The 20,277-nt window shown below is 42.7% G+C and overlaps 1 protein-coding gene across 3 annotated transcripts in view; it reads left to right on the top strand.

Moving 5' to 3' along the window:
• PLCL2 (phospholipase C like 2) overlaps positions 1-20,277 on the top strand; it is a 208,145-nt gene that overhangs the window by 178,218 nt on the left and 9,650 nt on the right. For all 3 annotated transcript variants that reach the window (XM_056519927.1, XM_056519928.1, XM_056519929.1), the window contains exon 6: positions 13,645-13,754. In XM_056519927.1, coding sequence (XP_056375902.1) covers positions 13,645-13,754 — 110 coding nt within the window. The remainder of the gene's footprint in view (positions 1-13,644; positions 13,755-20,277) is intronic.

Here is a 20,277-nt window from a genome sequence, read left to right on the forward strand (position 1 = left end):
CAGCGCCCACCTGTATCTGCTTCCGGCAGCGCTGGAGGTTCTGGCTCCCGACCACGGGAATGGAAGATCGTGACATCACGACCCCGCCCCCGTGTGACGTCACGACCCGCCCCCTCAATGCAAGTCTATGAGAGGGGGCGTGACGGCTGTCACACCCCCTCCCATAGACTTGCATTGAGGGGGCGGGCGTGACGTCACGATCTTCCGTTCCCGTGGTCGGGAGCCAGAACCTCCAGCGCTGCCGGAAGCAGATACAGGTGGGTGCTGCATGCTATATTGCGGGGGTCCCCAGCAGCGGGACCCCCGAGATCAGACGTCTTATCCCCTATCCTTTGGATAGGGGTTAAGATGTCTAGGGGTGGAGTACCCCTTTAAAGGTTGCTACATTATAAAGAGCAAGCACTGTATCACAAAAATCATTCCTACTACCAGTATTGTAAAACCCTTAATATGCCCATACAGCTTTAAAGGGGTACTCCGCTACTATACATCTTATCTTTTATCCAAAGGATAGCGGATAAGATTTCTAATCGTAGGGGTTCCGTTGCTGGGACCTCCGTGATCTCTGTGCAGCCAGAAACCTTATCCCCATCCAAAGATGTCTAGGGGCGGAGTACCCCTTTAATAGCTGTCAGCCAAGCCTTGCATGGGGGACAAATAGCTTGTTCGGCCAAGTAGGCATGATTTGTCCGTCTGGAAAATAGAGAAAGCTTATCTTTTGGGAGAACAAAAGGGTTTGATGTAAAATTGATATAGAAGTTCTGCTTATAGGGTCCAGATATCATTGCTTTTTAGAATAATCCATAGCACCTATGTATTCAATAAATAGATACTGAGCTAGGGTTACAGGTGGAATGCTCCTGTCATCCATGACACAGGATTATTGATGTGACACCTGCACACACCCGGTACACAGTAACCTAAAAAGACTCAAACTGTTAGCTTCTGTCTAAGACATGGCGAGAAAATAACCCAAAGAGACCTCTCTTGTGAGCTTGTAAACCCAGTAGTTTTCTTCACAGCAGGACCCTCTTTAATCCTCAATTGAGCTGCTAAGGAGCCACGCTGCTTCTATAAACAGGGTCACACCACACTGCTGTGCTATAAATCTACACAACCACAAAAAGTCACTGCATAACATGATGTTACAGCTGTGTAGAAAGCCTGGTCTTGTCCTTCGTTAACACTTTCATTGCATTTCTCTTTCAGTTACATTAATATTTGTATTCATTTGTGTTTTTATTATAATTATGATACAAAATATAATCAATGTAGATGAGTTATAAAGTATTTTAACATAATTTCCCTAATAGATGTGACATAAAAATAGCTCAATGAATCACCTAAGTATTGTTTTTTTTTGTTTTGTTTTTACAACGAATTAGAATTTCCTCATTCTGCACATTATGTTTTTGTAATTTAGGCAGTGTATAGACAGACAGAGGTGCGGGATCTGCACCTCTGTGTATGCAGTGTATGGCAGACACCATAGATATTAGGCTCTGCCTATCTGCTCGGGGAGAAATAAAAATGATAGATGATGCCTGTAGAGCAGACTGCTAATGAAATGCCTTATACAGGTTATGTAATCACCATAAACATTATCTAAAAAGTCACCTGAAACTACAGTTACACTAGTACACATTAACCCTCTGGTGACACATGACGTACATGTACATCATGCATGCCATCACGGACAATGATGCAAGCTCAGGAGCTGAGCGGCTGGCAGCAGGCAGCACTCACCATTAATGACCAACCAACACCATTGGGCACAATGATATTTACCATTTAACTCTGGCATTTAAAGGTGTAAATGATTTGCAATGCGGATTGGTAATGACTGATTGCCACCCCTGCAACGCGATCGTGAAGTGCCGGTCAGTTAATTTGGCAGGCCATATTGGCTCTGCTAATAGAGCCTGCCTTAGGAGGCAATAGCAATTACATTAGAATCTCCCAATAGCGGACACTCAAGGGGAAAAAAAAAACTGTTCACTATTGAGTGATGTTCCCTATTGGGAAAAAAGACTCAAAAAATCTTTCTAAATTACCAAATACTGTACTGAAATTTTGTCTGCCAAAAATTATCCTCTGAAAATGCAAAATTTCGAGGGGTGTGGCTTAACCCCTTCTCGACCCATGACATACATGTGCATCATGGGTCGGGTGAGGACATGATGCGGACCCGCAGGTCAGGTCCGCGTCATACACGGGTGACGCCTGCTGCTATCAGCAGCTGACATCTGCCTGCAATGACATTGACCATGCCCCACAGCCCCCTGCTAATTCTTGTAGCGGGGGGCCGACACTAATAACCGACATGCGGCGATCGCCGTGGCCGGCTATTAACCCTTTAGACATGTAAATGCTCCCTGGTTGTCCAATGGGGTAGATTGCCCACCTGCAGTACGATTGCGGGGGGCGATGCACTATGGAGGGAGCCAGAGGGCTTACCTCTGCATCATTGGTGTCCATGGCTCTTCATTTGATTGAGCCTGGCTAAGCAGGCTCAATTGAATGAGCACAGATCAATGGACTTCTTTGGAACTCCATTGCTCTGTATGAGGAATCTAATGATTCCTTCTAAAAGTCACCTAAGGGACTAATAAAGTGTAAAAAAAAAAAATATATATATATATATATATATATATATATATATATATATATATGTATACACTTAAAAAACACCATTAACCCCCTCCTTATTAAAAGTTTAAATCGCCCTCCTTTTCCCATTTTCCATATAAAAAATAATAAAAATAAACATATTTGGTATCATCACGTGCGTAACTGTCCCAACTATTAAATTATTGTGTTTCTTATCCTGAAATGTGAACGACATAAATGCAAAAATAGCTGATTTCAGTCACATCACATCCCCCCAAAAAAGTTATAAAATATAACAAAAACTATATTTGAAAAATGGGCACGGGGCAATTCATTTTTTGTTTGTTTTCGGCCAAGCACAGCCTAAATTTTCAGTTTCGGACTAAAATTTCCCTTTCTGTGCATCCCTAGTACTGAACTCACTTCAAAATGTTAACTATCCCCCGTGCTATTTCATTCCCCCTTTATTAGCCTCTCTGTTCATTAATCACCCCCTCTTTACCACCCCCTGTGCCATTGTATTCCCCCCCCACCCCCACCCCTTGTGCCACATCACTTTTCCCATTCCCTCCTTCCCCTGGCCAGCAGGCTCAGGTGCAGGGGCTCTCAGCTCTTGACATTCTCCTGAAGTCCTCTGCGCTGCACTCACTGAGAGGCTGTGAGCAGTAGCGGCTGCGGATACTGATGAGTGACGCTCTTGACGTCACTTGTCAGTGCCCGCAGCCACCGCTGCTGCTCTCAGTAAGTGCAGCGCAGAGGACCTCAGGAGAACATCAAACCTGTTGAGAGCACCTATACCTGCTGGTCAGGTAAGAAGAATAACAGGGGGAGGAAGGAAGGGAAAAAATTATGTGGCACAAGGGTTGAGGGGGTGATTATTTGGCAGGGGGATAAAGGGGGAATGAAATGGCACAGGGGGTTGTAAAGAGGGGTGATGAATTTGCACAGAGGATAATAAAGGGGGAATGAAATGGCAAAGGGGGGGTTAAGGGGAAGTGATGTGACAAAGGTGGTAATAAAGGGGGAATGAAGTGGCACGGGGGAATCAGGAGGGGGTAGTTTTGTCCCCTATTGGGAGTGTTTTGTCCCCTATTGGGAGTGTTTTGTCCCCTATTGGGAGTGTCCCCTATTCGGAGGGTGCAAATACATTAAAGCGGTTATCCAGCATAAGGTGATTTATTACGTACATGGCAGACAGTAATGGACATGCTTAGGAAGGATCTGTGCTTGTCTTGGGCTAAATGGCTATGTTGTGATGTTACCATAACACTGTGGCTAGCTTTCTGTGAACTTGTATTTCCTGTTTTCAGTTTTCTTGTTTGCCTACAAATCCCATGATACCATTTTCCTCCTTCCCACACATCAGCCACCCCACCCATTGAAACATAAATGAGCTGCCCACCTGTGGTTTTCAATCAGGATGCCTACAGCTGTTGCATTAGTTGCAGATTTATCCCTACACCCATTGAAGCAGACAGGCTCCCTGTCATCAGTTGGCTAGTGAGTCAGGTCTCGACCGTATTGCAACCTGGGAAAAATTCTGAGACAACAGTAATTTTATATGCTGTAAAAAATAAATATTGGGGTGAAAATCACATAAGAATTGTGAGAAAACCGTCACACACAGGTACAGACACTATATTATGAATTACACTAATTTTACAGCCCCTGTAGCATAGTCAAATGAAAAAAATTCCCGGAATACCCATTTAAGTCTTATGGGACTCTGCCGGGAAATAAAAAACTGTCCGCTATTGGGAGGTGTCCCCTATTATGAGGAGTCCACTAAGGCTAGGTTTCCACTTGGTTTTTTTTCTGGCAGTTTTTGGAAAACTGCCACTGCAGTTTTTGAGCCAAATTCAGAAGTGGATCCATAAGGGAGGAGAAGTGTAATTTCTTCCTTTATATGTCCTATTCCTTTTGAATACATTTCTGGCTTTGGCTCAAAAACTGCAGTGGCAGTATTCCAAAAACTGCCAGGAAAAAAAACAAGTGGAAACCTAGCCTCAGGGAAATTTTACTGCATCTGTATAAATAAGCAAATGATTACAGAAGTGTAAAAAAAAATGTTTAAATCACTCTCCTGTCTATTTTTCAATAAAAGTAAAGTAATCATTAAAAAAGCAAACAAAAAAAACGATTTGCTATCGCCATGTGTGAAATCACCCTCCTCTGCCTATTTATAAATAAAAATAATGTAATCATAAAAAAAAAGAGAGAAAACAAAACTATTTTGTAAGGACGTGTGTGAAATTGTCCTAACTATTAAAATTTTATGTTTATGATCCTGCACAGTGAACAGCGTAAATGAAAAAAAAAATGCCAGTATTGCAGATTTATGGTCACATCATAAATCAGAATGTTTTTTATCAGTAATAGAAAGTGATCAAAAAGTGTGATAAAATGGAAGGTACCCACAACAACTATAGATGACTGTACAAAAATGTTGCCCTCATACAGCCTCGTAAAATGGAATAAAAAAGTCTTTGGGGTCAGAATAGGACAGGTTTAAGCATATAAATGACCTATTTGCTGAAAATTACAGTGAATAGCAAGACAGCCCATTTAAGCACCGTGGTTGTGAATTTTAAATATGTTGTCTAGGTATAAAAAAAAAAGGGAAATGTATGGCTAGGATTTGTGTGAATGTAAAAGAAAAGCTATACTTACCTACCCTGCCGCATTGTCCCTGCTCATCACTGCTACTTCCTGGCATCATCCCTGCAAGAAGTGCCGCTCAGCTAAGGTGGACAATGCTAATGACTGGCAGAGCAGGGCAGTTCTTGTTGGGGTAGGTGAGTATATATTTTTTTTATTTTTTTACCCACCCCCAGCCATATATAAAAAAATATCATCCCAGAGCAACCCCTATAAAAGGAATTGAGTTGTCATTACCTTAAAGGGGTATTCCGGGCAAAAACATTTTATCCCCTAAAGGATAGGGGATAAGATGTCTGATTGCGGGGGGCCCGCTGCTGAGACCCCCCGCGATCTCCCTGCAGCACCCGCTTTCTATGCGGGTGGTGAATCTCCAGTTTCGGAAACCTCTGGGATTCAGCACCCGCATAGAAAGCGGGTGCTGCAGGGAGATCGTGGGGGGTCTCTGCAGCGGGCCCCCCGTGATCAGACATCTTATCCCCTATCCTTTGGATAGGGGATAAAATGTTTTTGCCTGGAATACCGCTTTAAAATATAAATGTTGCCGTTTTTTCTACTTTTGGGATTGCGTAGATCATCGAATATCATCTAATATCTCATTCACTATAGTGTGACATCTGCATGTTATACAGAGGTGATTGTGTAGCTTTTAGTTTCCAGTGTTCCCTATTGAATTGGAGAAAAGCCACACAATTGAAAATTGTATAGAAAATGTTTCTATGAAGAGTCATCACATTTTTTAAGAATTCTGTATTTTCTAAAGCCACATTATATAGTGGGTGTTACTGTACCATACAGGTGATTATATAGCCCTGTATCCAGCATTGTATCTATGGCGATAATAATAAAGCCTCAATACGGATAGTTATATGCAGGCTCTACAAAAACAGCTGCCCCTATTAAAATGAATGGAAACTGTACACAGGCTCCTGAGTATACGGTGTGTTCAGCCTTTAGGGATGACATGCATTTTACAATACACCCCACTTGTTGCCTATTCATTGGATCCATATATAGTTTAGGTAAAACTATTTCCTTAACTGGTAATTTGCTGATAAATAGACAATACCATATCTGCTGTGTTAGTGCCATAAAGGGCTTTATTACAGATGCATTTTTTTTTGTAACACATAAGTGTCAGTCTTATTGAGCAAACTGTCTAAAAACAACATTTTTAGCATGCAGCTGTACCACATTTAAGGATCTTGTTTAAACACGTGCCGCACATTACATGCAGGCCGCATATCTGATCTGGCAACATGGAAAAGGAAGTGAGAAGGCCAGCAGCTGAATGCTTTGTGCAGCCCATTAAAATATTTCATGCAGCTACACATTGTTGTACGTGAGAAGAAATGCGTATTATATTGTAGAAGGAATGGAAGATGATTTCAGAGAAAACTAAGGAAAAGAACCCTTTTCAGATGCAAAGTATTGTCTGCAAGTTATAAGATTAGTAAAAAAAATAAAAATCTCTCTGCTGCTTAAGAGGAGGAAATCAGATTTACATGTACTGTACTTGTATGTGGTGAAATAAAGGGGGGATTGGTCAAGGCACCCAGAAGCTGCACTGCACAGATTTCCTGTTCTGCAGCTATTGGTTGAAGCTGCACTGCACAGATTTCCTGCTCTGCAGCTATTGGTTGACGTTGCACTGCACAGACCTTCTGCTCTGGAGCTATTGGTTGAAGCTGCACTGCACAGATTTCCTGCTCTGCAGCTATTGGTTGAAGCTGCACTGCACAGACTTCCTGCTCTCCAGCTATTGGTTGAAGTTGCACTGCACAGACCTTCTGCTCTGGAGCTATTGGTTGAAGCTGCACTGCACAGATTTCCTGCTCTGCAGCTATTGGTTGAAGCTGCACTGCACAGACTTCCTGCTCTGGAGCTATTGGTTGAAGTTGCACTGCACAGACCTTCTGCTCTGCAGCTATTGGTTGAAGTTGCACTGCACAGACCTTCTGCTCTGGAGCTATTGGTTGAAGCTGCACTGCACAGACTTCCCACTCTGGAGCTATTGGTTGAAGTTGCACTGCACAGACCTTCTGCTCTGGAGCTATTGGTTGAAGCTGCACTGCACAGACTTCCCGCTCTGCAGCTATTGGTTGAAGCTGCACTGCACAGACCTTCTGCTATTGGTTGAAGCGCTTGAAGCGGTTGAAGCGGCACTGCTCAAACTTCCTGCTCTGCAGCTATTGGTTGAAACTGCACTGCACAGACTTCCTGCTCTGCAGCTATTGGTTGAAACTGCACTGCACAGACTTCCTGCTCTGCAGCTATTGGTTGAAGCTGCACTGCACAGACTTCCTGCTCTGCAGCTATTGGTTGAAGTTGCACTGCACAGACCTTCTGCTCTGGAGCTATTGGTTGAAGCTGCACTGCACAGACTTCCCGCTCTGGAGCTATTGGTTGAAGTTGCACTGTACAGACCTTCTGCTCTGGAGCTATTGGTTGAAGCTGCACTGCACAGACTTCCCGCTCTGCAGCTATTGGTTGAAGCTGCACTGCACAGACCTTCTGCTATTGGTTGAAGCGGTTGAAGCGGTACTGCTCAAACTTCCTGCTCTGCAGCTATTGGTTGAAACTGCACTGCACAGACTTCCTGCTCTGCAGCTATTGGTTGAAGCTGCACTGCACAGACTTGCTGCTCTGCAGCTATTGGTTGAAGCTGCACTGCACAGACTTCCTGCTCTGCAGCTATTGGTTGAAGCTGCACTGCACGGACTTCCTGCTCTGCAGCTATTGGTTGAAGCTGCACTGCACGGACTTCCTGCTCTGCAGCTATTGGTTGAAGCTGCACTGTACAGACTTCCTGCTCTGCAGCTATTGGTTGAAGTTGCACTGCACAGACTTCCTGCTCTGCAGCTATTGGTTGAAGCTACACTGCACAGACTTCCTGCTTTGCTGACCTTCTAAATTAACTCTGCACATAGCACTGTTCATTTAGGGAAAACGTGTTAGACAAGGGGGAGTAGTTTTGACCACTTCTTGAACCAGTAACATGCAGCCATTTTGTTGTTTCCTGTGGTGTTAAGCACCCATAGTGTGCAGGCTACCTTAAGAACCTGCATATGAGGCATTAGCTATTCCCATCAAGAGTGATCTTTCTGAAACCTAAAGTGGGATATGAGTATCAGATACAGTTCACTGGAATTTCTGCACAAACCATGGAAGATCTGCCCTCTTTTAGCTACAGATAATGCTACAACCTGTTACTATGCACATAGCTGTGTTCAATTGCCTTTACAATGCTAAACGCATATTGTGAGCAGTGCCAGCAAAATTGTATTGGGTACAGTGTTTGGACAGTATTCATCCCCAGTACTGTCCAAAATATGGGATCCAGTGCCCCCATTGAAGAGAATGGGTGCTAAGCAGAAATCCAGAACCACCACTCCACAATTAACTGTGCACGGTTTCAGACCCTGTTATTATTTATGTGCCGGAGCTGTGGCTTGCCTGAACAGCTGATCGGCAGGGGTGCTGGGTGTCAGTACACCACCAAACGGCCAATCATGGCCTTTACTTAGGACAGACATCAGTGTTTAATGCCTCGAAAACTCCTTTAACCTGCCCCTTGGGAAGATACAGTATAGAGACTCAGTCAGACTGTGAATGAGTCTCTCCATACTTGCTTTCAGCTTTGTTGACCAATCTGCCATGCCAGGATGTGGCAATCGTCCAAAGTGTCTGACACTACAGCATGGCGTCCAAGAGGACAACAGAAAATGTGTATCAGACAACATGTAATGGTACAACTGGAAACCTATTCTGATGGGCATAAAAAAATACAGGGTAATAAAGGCTCTGTTAGTTTAAATTATTAATGGGCTGCAGGTGACTCTTCTCTGTTCTTTTCAAGCGCAGTGTTCTAGCCGACGTACATTGCATCGTTAGTCATAGATCTAACTTGACATAAGGTAATATTCCTTTATTAAAATGAATGGTGGCAGTAGAATTCTAGAAACGACCTTCTTGTTCTTTCTTCAGAGTACCCCATAAAGACAGTCATTACTCGGAGGACTTTTCTTTCAGAACATTTTGTCCTTGACAGTATTACTGGATTTTATCTTGGATGAGATAAGCAATTAATCTTATATTTCATGTAAATTGTCATCAGGCCCTATACAGGGAATACTATGATAAATGTATTTCTGTTCTATTTATTATTTATTAATTCTAAAAACAATGTACTCCTTGCTTTGAGTTCATTGTAGATCTACCGACTTGCCATTATCCCAAAAACAATATCCAGACATGCTGATTTTTATTTTTTTTTCCCAATGAAAGTCAGTGGCAAGGGCATCCAACTGTATTAGCATCCTGTTGTAGCTGTATGTTTTTTGTTTGCAATAAGCAGTAAAAAAAACCTATACCTTAACTGTATGGAATAAATGTTCTATAAGAAGAAACAGAATGAACAAGATGTAACCTATATCTATGGCTTCAACTGTACGTGGTCTTATTATATAAGAATGGAGGAGAGTAGTCTGATACGGCTTGCAGTGATTCATTGCCATATATAACTGACAAGAAGGGGCAGGGAAGTAGGGAGTGGTAATATTGTAGTCTCATTGAAAAAACGGGGAGTGGATATGGATGACTAAAAGACTGTCCCCAGTTGATGCAAGTGGCCCAAATTTACTATTGCAAATGTACCAAAAAGAACTGGTGTTCATGGTGCACTGCATTTACTAAATGGTGCAGTCAATTACACTGTATTTTTGATACTTTTTAGGCACTTTTGAGCCATGTCTGGCCAAGGGTTGAGCTAACCGAAAAAGTAGCTTTAGGCACCAAAAAAGCACCAGAATTTTTGTGTTTAGTTTTAAGCCAACTAGTCACTGGTCCAAACTTAGAGTAGACAGTGTAAGAATGTGACAGATTTATCAAAAGGCTTGAGCCACTGTTATAAATCTGGCACATTCATAGACTGTCTGTCTAGGTTTCTACTGTCCAAGAACTAGGCAGCTTTAGTAAATCTCCAGTGCAGGAGAGGATTTGGGCATCAAACAGCTGGCACAATTGTTTTGGCTAGTCTACTGTTGAATGGGAGAGGCAGAGCAGATAAAATGCATATGTCAATCCAAGAGTACCCAGATCATCAATGACTTGCCAATATTCTCAAAATGCATTAAAGGGGTACTCCGGTGCTGAGACATCTTATCCCTATCCAAAGGATAGGGGATAAGATGCCTGATCCCAGGAGTCCCGCCACTGGAGGCCCCGGGATCATGCACGCGGCGCCCCGTTTGTAATCAGTCTCTGGAGCATGTTCGCTCCGGGACTGATTACCGGTGACTACAGGGCGGCGTGTGACGTCACGCCCCCGCCCCCGCTCCGCCCCTCAATGCAAGTCTATGTGAGGGGGCGTGACAGCTATCACATGCAGACGTCACACGCCGCCCGCCCTGTAGTTGCCGGTAATCAGTCCCGGAGCGAACACGCTCCGGGGACTGATTACAAACGGGGTGCCGCGTGCATGATCCCGGGGGTCCCCAGCGGCGGGACTCCCGCGATCAGGCATCTTATCCCCTATCCTTTGGATAGGGGAAATAATGTGTAAGCACCAGAGAACCCCTTTAAACTACCAATGGAAAGGAAAAGAGGGAGGGAAGAATGGCACTAGGGGAAATGGGCCTAAAGGATGTGTGGCCCTTAACCCTTTTATGTCCTCTCATGGAATGCCCTACCTCTACTCCTTTGCCTAGGCGGAGTAGATGTCTATAAAAAGATGTCCCTTCTCAGGAACCTACCCCTTGCTCTCCTAGATTTTACCTAGATGTAGGGTAGAAAGAGGTTCTATATGGGGGAGATTTATCAAAACCTGTCCAGAGGAAAAGTCGCTGAGTTGCCCATAGCAACCAACCAGATTGCTTCTTTCATTTATGAGAAAGCCTGTGAAAAATGAAAGAAGCAATCTGATTGGTTGCTATAGGCAACTCAGCAACTTTTCCTCTAGACAGGTTTTGATAAATCTCCCCCATAGGTAACTAATATATACTTTCTAACTGGGATGGATAGGGAGGAGAAATGTTAAGACCTACTATAGAAACTGAGATGAAACAATATGATCGCTTGTGGGCCTACATAGGATAAATCGGAATAGGCTCCATAGGATAAAAGGAATAGGTTAAATAAAGGTCACTGCATAAATAAAATCTACTGTTACTTCTTTTACAATGAGTGTGATAGGGGGACTAATGAGATGTTCATCAAAACATGCTTGGAGAACCAGAGGTCCCAGATAAATATAAATATTCTGAAGCCTCTGATGTAAATGCTATGACCTGATAGATCCAGATATACACTTAAACAACACAATGTAACTCCAAGTCAATCACACTGTGAAATCACACTGTCCACTCAGGAAGCAACACTGATTGACAATCAATTTCACATACTGTTGTGAAAATGGAACAGACAACAGGTGGAAATTATAGGACAATTAGCAAGACACCCCCAATGAAGGAGTGGTTCTGCAGGTGGTGACCACAGACCACTTCTCAGTTCCTATGCTTTCGGGCTGATGTTTTGGTCACTTTTGAATTCTGGCGGTGCTCTCACTCTAGTGGTAGCATGAGACAGAGTCTACAACCCACACATATTGCACCACAGACTGTCCAGGAGTTGACGGATGCTTTAGTCCAGCTCTGGGAGGACATCCATCAGGAGACCATCCCGCACCTTATCAGGAGCATGCCCAGGCGTTGTATGGAGGTCATACTGGCACGTGGAGGCCACACACACTACTGAGCCTCATTTTGACTTGTTTTAAGGACATTACATCAAAGTTGTAGTGGGGTTTTCCACTTTGATTTTGAATGTGACTCCATATCCAGACCTCCATGGGTTGATAAATTTGATTTCCATTGATAATTTTTGTGTGATTTTGTTGTCAGCACATTCAATTATGTAAAGATGAAAGTATTTCATACGATTAGTTCATTCAGATCTAGGATGTGTTATCTTAGTGTTCCCTTTATTTTTTTGAGCAGTGTAATCAGCAGATGTCCAACAAGCTTATATCTTACAAATAGCATCTAGTTCAGTTGCAGGAACCAAAAGTCCCAGAAGGCCAAATATAGTAAAGGGTCAAATATAGAGAGTGTAGGTAGGATATCTTTCTAGCAGTGAGTCTAAAAATATAATTAATTAGAAAAACTACAAGTCCCAGTTAGCCTTGTGGTAAAGGATCAAATCTAGAGAATATTACATGGTATATTCATCCAGCATATGCAGTCCTATTAGTGGAACCAGATAGTAGATCACAGCTTATAGCATACATTTCAGTTAGAGGAACCACAAATCCCAGGTAGCAGATCACCTCAAAAGAAAATTTCATCCTGTGCAATTAGTGGAACCACAAGTCACAGACAGCCCTATTTAGCAAAAGTACTAAAATCATTTATAGTGATTTCCCTAGCACAGTGTTTCCCAACCAGCGTGCCCCCAGCTGTTGCAAAACTACAATTCCTAGCATGCCCGGACAGCCGAAGGCTGTCCGGGCATACTGGGAATTGTAGTTTTTCAACAGCTGAAGGCACACTGGTTGCAAAACACTGCATTAACATCACATATAGCTATGTCATCCAGAAATGACCTGTACTTGTATTTTTCCTATCTATTGTCACATCAGCCTAAGATACTGCCCAAAGCATCAAGCCGATACTATATCACAGTGATTCCTAATGCATATAGGGTGCCAATGGGGACCAGTACAAGTAAGCAGAACAACAATTTCCCATGCCGGTATTTGTAAAGCACTTTTTTGTCTTATTACATGCAGGTTTTGGGGCACTTAAATAAAAAAAAATAAATAAAAAGCTTAAAAAAAAAAAAGGTGTTGAAAAACCCCTTTAAATAAAAATAATTTTTTTTTAGCAAGCAGCCAGTAGTCATAAACTTTCCCAGGTTGTAAATGTATTTACCATTGAGTCGTCATAATACTATAAAATCGACAGATAAGAGATCTGGGGATGTGTCTGGTTTTTCCACTGTATAGCGTTCGCTCACTGATCTCTAAGCCGCACAGCAGGGGTCCGACATTCTATTTCCTTCTCATATAATGACACCATTCACGTGTCATTACGGTCGTCCTCGTGTGCTGTGTTTCCCTCTTGAACGTTAATAAATCCTGTCTGGCCTCTTTTTCTCCTCTGTAAGCTTTTCTTCTTTTTTTTCCTTTTTTTTTTTTAATCAGCTTTTAGTCCTTTTTTTTTGTTCTTAATTCTCGAAATCTTCTCATTTTCTTAATGAACTTCAGATTAGACAGAAGCCGATGACTATAAAAGGGGAAGAGGAGAAACAGGAAATGAAATAAATGGTGCATAAAAACAACTCCAATTGTCTCACATACATTGTTTTTATCTTTTTCAGCCATGGAATTCCACGAGAATCTCAACTCCATCGGGGCGAAAGAAGGTTTGAAAGAGAGGAAGATGCTTAAAGCCATTGAGAGCTTTACATGGAATATAACCATACTGAAGGTAGATATTAGCTGTGTTATTTTAGCTCACATTTTATTACAATCTTATCATAGGGTCCCTTAATGTTCATCACTGGCCAGATTACTCAGATTATTCTCTTTCCTCCTGGACAACTTTGTCCCTGATACAATGAAAAACGTTCCCACAGTCTTCTAAGTCACTTCTGGTTTACTGAGAAAATGAAATATTAGTTTGTAACATCTCTTTTTACAGCCCATAAATGATCCGATTGATTTTGGGGCTGTATCACTTCTTCACTTATTAAAGGAGAACTCCAGCCAAAACCTTATTCACAGTATAGCTGATGAGTAGCTGACTGTAGGGGGGGGTCCGACCGCTGGGTTCCGGAACAGGACCCAGCTCTCAGTGAGGAGCATGTGCTGTAGACTGCTTGCGCTCCATTAATTTCTATGGGAGTGCCAAAGAGACTCAGGCATCCCCTGTGCTCCCATGTAAATGAATAGTGTGCATGCTGTCTATCAGTAGATGATACCGGCTCCTCACTGACAGCCGGGGTCCTGTTCCGGAGATGACAGGGGCCCGACCGCTGGGATCCGCTACTTATTCTGTATCCTGTGGATAGGGGGTAAGTTAGTTTTGTTTGGAGTTCTCCTTTAAAATAGAGGTGTTTAGGCCCCCTTACGAGAGTAGTCTCAGGCTACGTTTTAGACTCGAGAAAAACAGGTGCCAACTGACCGTAATGAAATTTGTCAGATACTGTATTCCAAGTAAATATAAAACTTTATTTGCCACAACAGACACGTTTCAAGGTCAAATCCTTCTCAATGGCATGGCTGATAGGAACAAAGCCGCTAAGACTTATTTATATACAAACAGGAAGACGAGCCAAAACCAGTGATGGTGCGAGTGAGCTAGACACACTAAAACAATGTCAATGACATGATAACCATACAAGACTCATAGATATGACCTAAACATGTAAACAACAATCACAGCAAATTAAGGTATCAAATAAAAGCTAAAAACCTCTACGCAGAGAGCATGCCATATATTTCAATTGGGAACTAAAATCATGGAAAACATTCTATGCAAATAGTAAAACGTGAAACATGTCATATAGACAATAAATACATGTACAGAAATGATACGCCCTTGTGCACACAACGTCAGGATGCATGTCCCTAATGGCCACATTACCAACAGGGAGGGGTAGTAGAATACCTAGGGAAATATGAGAAGACTCCTAACAGGAATATATTATCTGTGATCCTACCTCTTTCTTTAAAGATGCTGTCGCGATCCGGCTCGGAGACAGACCCCTTTAGGCACCAGGGCCTCTGGTGCGACTGCTGCCTCTGCACCCCCTATAGTTACGCCCCTGTGCAGTGGCTCAGTTATCTATAATGATGAGGTGCTACCTGTGTTATGAAATAAACAAAACAAAAGCGGCGCACACCCAAAATATCATTACTAAAGTAAATATCACATTTTATTGAACATAAGTGTAGCAGACAATGACCTGATTAAAACCAATTAAAAAGCCCACAAACAAGAAAAGAGGATAAAAATAGAAGCCTAGGGGGCATGGGACTCTTCAACCTGACATGGCAGATAGGTGCTGTAGCCTTATCATTCTAGCCACAACAATTTTTTGACAAATGGTTACATAATTTACCAATAACATTAATAATATTTTGTCTATTGGGGCTCACAATCATTGTTATTTTATGGGAAAGCAACTATTTACTAAAAAAAATGAGACATGATTTTTTTTTTTTCAAAAACAGGGCCACAGGGTTGTTTGTGGTATTACAACTTGGCTCAATTCACTTTAGTGAAACCGAGCTGCAATACCACACTTAAACTGAGGACAAGAGTGGAGCTCCTTCTGGAAAAAAAAGGAGCTGTTTTTCTAATCATGGATAACCCCTTTAACCTCCAAAACTGATGAAAGGAAAGTCCATTTCCCTGTAAAATCTGCTTTCTTGCTTCAATACAGAATCGTCTGTCTTTCAAGGGATAATTCTACTGGATTCTCATTGACTTTAAGAATCAATACGTTGTTCATTTCATCTTCTTACCTCAAGCATAGGTCACACCAGGGATTTGCTGTAACACCACACTATCTCTCAGAACAGACTTTGCAAGTGTTTATGTAACAATACACGTTTTGGCGGGGTTCACACTATGTAGAGTTTTTTTTCCTCTTATAAAGCTGAACAAAGATCAATTTGTCACAAGGAATCATTATATACATTTGTATAATGTACAGTGGGGCAAAAAAGTATTTAGTCAGCCACCAATTGTGCAAGTTATCCCACTTAAAAAGACAAGAGAGGCCTGTCATTTTCATCATAGGTATACCTCAACTATGAGAGACATAATGAGAAATAAAAATCCCAAATTGTCTGTTTTTTAAAGAATGTATTTGCAAATTATGGTGGAAAATAAGTATTTGGTCAATAACAAAAGTTAATCTCAATACTTTGTTATATACCCTTTGTTGGCAATGACAGAAATCAAATGTTTTCTGTAAGTCTGCACAAGGTTTTCACACACTGTTGCTGGTATTTTGACCCATTTCTCCATGCAGATCTCCTCTAGAGCAGTGATGTTTTGAGGCTGTCGCTGGGCAACACGGACTTTCAACTCCCTCCAAAGGTTTTCTATGGGCTTGAGATCTGGTGACTGGCTAGGTCACTCCAGGACCTTGAAATGTTTCTTACAAAGCCACTCCTTCGTGGCCCGGTGGTGCGTTTGTGATCATTGTCATGCTGAAAGACCCAGCCACGTTTCATCTTCAATGCCCTTGCTGATAGAAGGAGGTTTTCAATCAAAATCTCACGATGCATGGCCCCATTCATTCTTTCCTTTACACGGATCAGTCGTCCTGGTCCCTTTGCTGAAAAACAGCCCCAAAGCATGATGTTTCCACCCCCATGCAACTCGGCATTCTTTCTCCTGCAAACATGACGAGTTGAGTTTTTACCTAAAAGTTTAAAAGTTCTACTTTGGTTTCATCTGACATATGACATTCTCCCAGTACTCTTCTGGATCATCCAAATGCTCTCTAGCAAACTTCAGACTGGTCCGGACATGTACTGGCTTACAGAGGGGGACACGTCTGGCACTGCATATTTTGAGTCTCTGGTGACGTAGTGTGTAACTGATGGTAGCCTTTGTTACCTTGGTCCCAGCTCTTTGAAGGTCATTCACTCTGTCCCAGAGCCCCTTCCCCTCCCGTGTGGTTCTGGGATTTCTGCTCACCGTTCTTTTGATCATTTTGGCACCACTGGGTGAGATCTTACGTGGAGCCCCAGATCGAGGGAGATTGTCAGTGGTCTTGTATGTCTTCCATTTTCGAATAATTGCTCCCACAGTTTATGTCTTCTCACCATGCTCCTTGCCTATGGCAGATTCAGTCTTCCCAGCCTGGTGCAGGTCTACAATTTTGTTTCTGGTGTCCTTCAACAGCTCTTTGGTCTTGGCCTTAGTGGAGTTTGGAATGTGACTGTTTGAGGCTGTGGACAGGTGTCTTTTATACTAATAACAAGTTCAAACAGGTGCCATTAATAGAGGTAACAAGTGGAGGACAGAGAAGACTCTTAAAGAAGAAGTTACTAGTTTTTTTCACCTGCATTTTTCAAATCTAAATAACTCTTTTGAAGGATGTGAGGTGAAAAAACACCAAAAAAAACACACAATTCTATGACCTTATCACTGGTTTCTTAGACCACTTTTGGTGGAAAAGCCAAAAGTTTAGCAACACAGCACAAAAATTTAATCTTAGGCCATATATATCATATAACTGAACACATACAGTGTCTCTTGCTGTGAGACCCTGGACCAACTACCCCACAGGCCTTTCCATGGACTGGTTGACAGGTTCACCCCTTATGTAAAGAAGCTCTTTAAGGTGACTCTCAATAAGCCTTAAAGGGGTACCCCGCTCCTAGACATCTTATCCCCTATCCAAAGGATAGGGGATAAGATGTCTGATCTCGGGTGTCCCGCCGCTGGGAACCCCCATGATCTCATGCATGCCACCGTGACATTCCAAATTTTTATTCCCAATTCTGGGATCGGGTCCGTGGTCATGACGTCACTCCATGCCCCCTCAATTCATGTCTATGGGAGGGAGTGTGGCAGACACCATGCCCCTCCCATAAACATGAATTGAGGGGACGTGGCATGATGTCACAACCACTGCACCAAACCCAGCGTTCAGAATGCCAGGGTGGCATGCAGGAGATCGTGAGGGTTCCCAGTGGCGGGACCCCCAGGATCAGACATCTTATCTGTTATCTGTTGTCTAGGGGTTGAGTACCCCTTTAATAACTTGGCAGTAGGGTGGACGGAGTGGAAGCTCACCCTTCCCTAAAACCAGGGCCCAATTTGGGTTTTGCACACACCCTGGTTTCTTGAAATGTTACACTTTAGTGGCGAAATATGCCACGCCAGCAGCTGCACACTTTTTGTGTCAGCACCACTATTAATTTCTTTACTGTCAATACACCATGTATACTTTTTCGGAGTTCATTATATATCGTGGAGTTGATGGAGGTCAGAGCATTCCAGTCTATGTGCTTGTGAAACTGACTTGCTCTCGTCTGCAAGATCTAATCGCACTCTTTAGCATCTTGGCAATACATCTGAATATGTTTCATTGTGGTTGAACAGTGACCTTTATCTGATCTCATTCTGTTTGCTGATAATAACAAACATTCAGTGCCTATATGGCCCTTCGGCAGTCACATATCATCCCTATGCCTATCAGCTACGGTATCAGCCATGACTGTAGAGATAAAATGCATGGCACATTCAGAACATCGCACACTTTATGACAACTCAGTACACCCTACCCCTTAAATAAGCCCTAGCTGGATTATCGGGGTGGGCTGCGATATAAGCCCTACCCCGAAAATTAGACCTAGACCAGTGGTCTCCAACCTGCGGACCTCCAGATGTTGCAAATGTTTGTAACATCTGGAGGTCCGCAGGTTGAAGACCACTGACCTAGACAATGCCCGGGCTGCAAATATTAAAAAACAAACTTTAACTTACCTTCATCCTCCGTTCCCCGTTGCTAAAGAACTGTCCTCCGCTGTTCTCGCTGCGGTCCTGGGGATGGGAACGTCACAGAGCCTTCAGCCTATCACCGGCCGCAGCGATGTCCTGCCTCGGCCGATGATAGGCTGAGTTCACTGTGAGGTAAGAAGCAGGCCGGCTTCTTACATGACAGTCGGCTCAGCCTATCATCGGCCTAGGCGGGACATCGCTGCGGCCGGTGATAGGCTGAAGGCTCTGTGACGTCCCAACACCAGGAAGCAGCAAGGACAGAAGAGGGACCATGAGGCCGGTTCCTTAGCAACGGGGGAAAGGAGGACGAAGGTAAGTTAAAGTTTGTTTTTAAAATTTGCAGCCCGGGCACAGGAATACAAAATACAGCGCAGCGCCTGATAATTATTTGGCAGGGGGGGAGAGAAGCTGCGCTCGCGGGTGACATACGATTCGCCCCCCCGATGTGGGGTGCAGCGCCGGGCTGATAAACCGGCGGGGGAATGTTGGGGGGCAGAGCTGAGCCAATCACATGATGATAATGGGGGGGGGGGTGTAAATACCATTAAATACCGTGGAACCGCCATGTTGTTTAATGTACATACCGTACCGTAAATAAATAAGCCCTAGTGTGTTTTTTGTGACTAAAATTAATATAAGACCCGGTCTTATTTTCGGAGAAACACTGTAGTCTTTCTTAATATTTTGTGTCCATATCTGTGTCCAGGATAGTTTCATCCGCAAGTGACCGAAAGACCTCCATAGGTTTGCCTAGTGAGTCTATTGTGGTAGCTGTTGAGCTGCTTCTTATTTTGTACATATGGTCCACTTGTTCTGCGCATGAAACAAATTCTGAGTAATAATAATGGTTAAGCAAATCAATCGTTTTAGGGCTGTAAATGGCATAAAAAAAAATGTAAAAACGCCTTGAGGGAAGTTCAATACAGTTTAATGCTAAAAAAAAAAAAAAGTGCATGTTTCTTGGACATTTTACATTTCAATTAAATTGCCAAAATGGTGTGTGTGTGCACAAAGCCCTACTGTGTGTGCTTCTTACAAAGTATCCCAGCATGAACACATGAACCTTCACTAGTATATATCTCTTAGCTGTTTTCATAGGAAGGTCCTTGTTTGCAAGACTTTTTTTAATAGTTAATGAGCCCCTAAAAAAAAATATTTTTTTTCTACTAATCTGAAGTTTTGTTTGCAGCTCATGTTGAAGACCTACGATGCATATAAAAGTCTTCAGATCCTTTAACTTTTTTCACATTTTGTGAGGTTACCGCCTTGTGCTCTAAAAAAAAATACCAAGGTTTCCCTCATTATTCTGCACCTAATATTCCATAATGTCAAATCTTTGAACTATAGAAAAGTAAAAACTACAATATTGCATTGACATAAGTATTCAGACCCTTTACTCAGTACTTAGATGAAGAATCTTTGGCAGAGATTACAGCCTCCAGTCTTCTTGGGCATGATGCCACAAGGTTTGCACTTCTGGAGA

The sequence above is a fragment of the Hyla sarda genome, chromosome 5 (genome assembly GCF_029499605.1).
Source record: "Hyla sarda isolate aHylSar1 chromosome 5, aHylSar1.hap1, whole genome shotgun sequence".
In the NCBI taxonomy this organism is placed as follows: Eukaryota; Metazoa; Chordata; class Amphibia; order Anura; family Hylidae; genus Hyla; species Hyla sarda.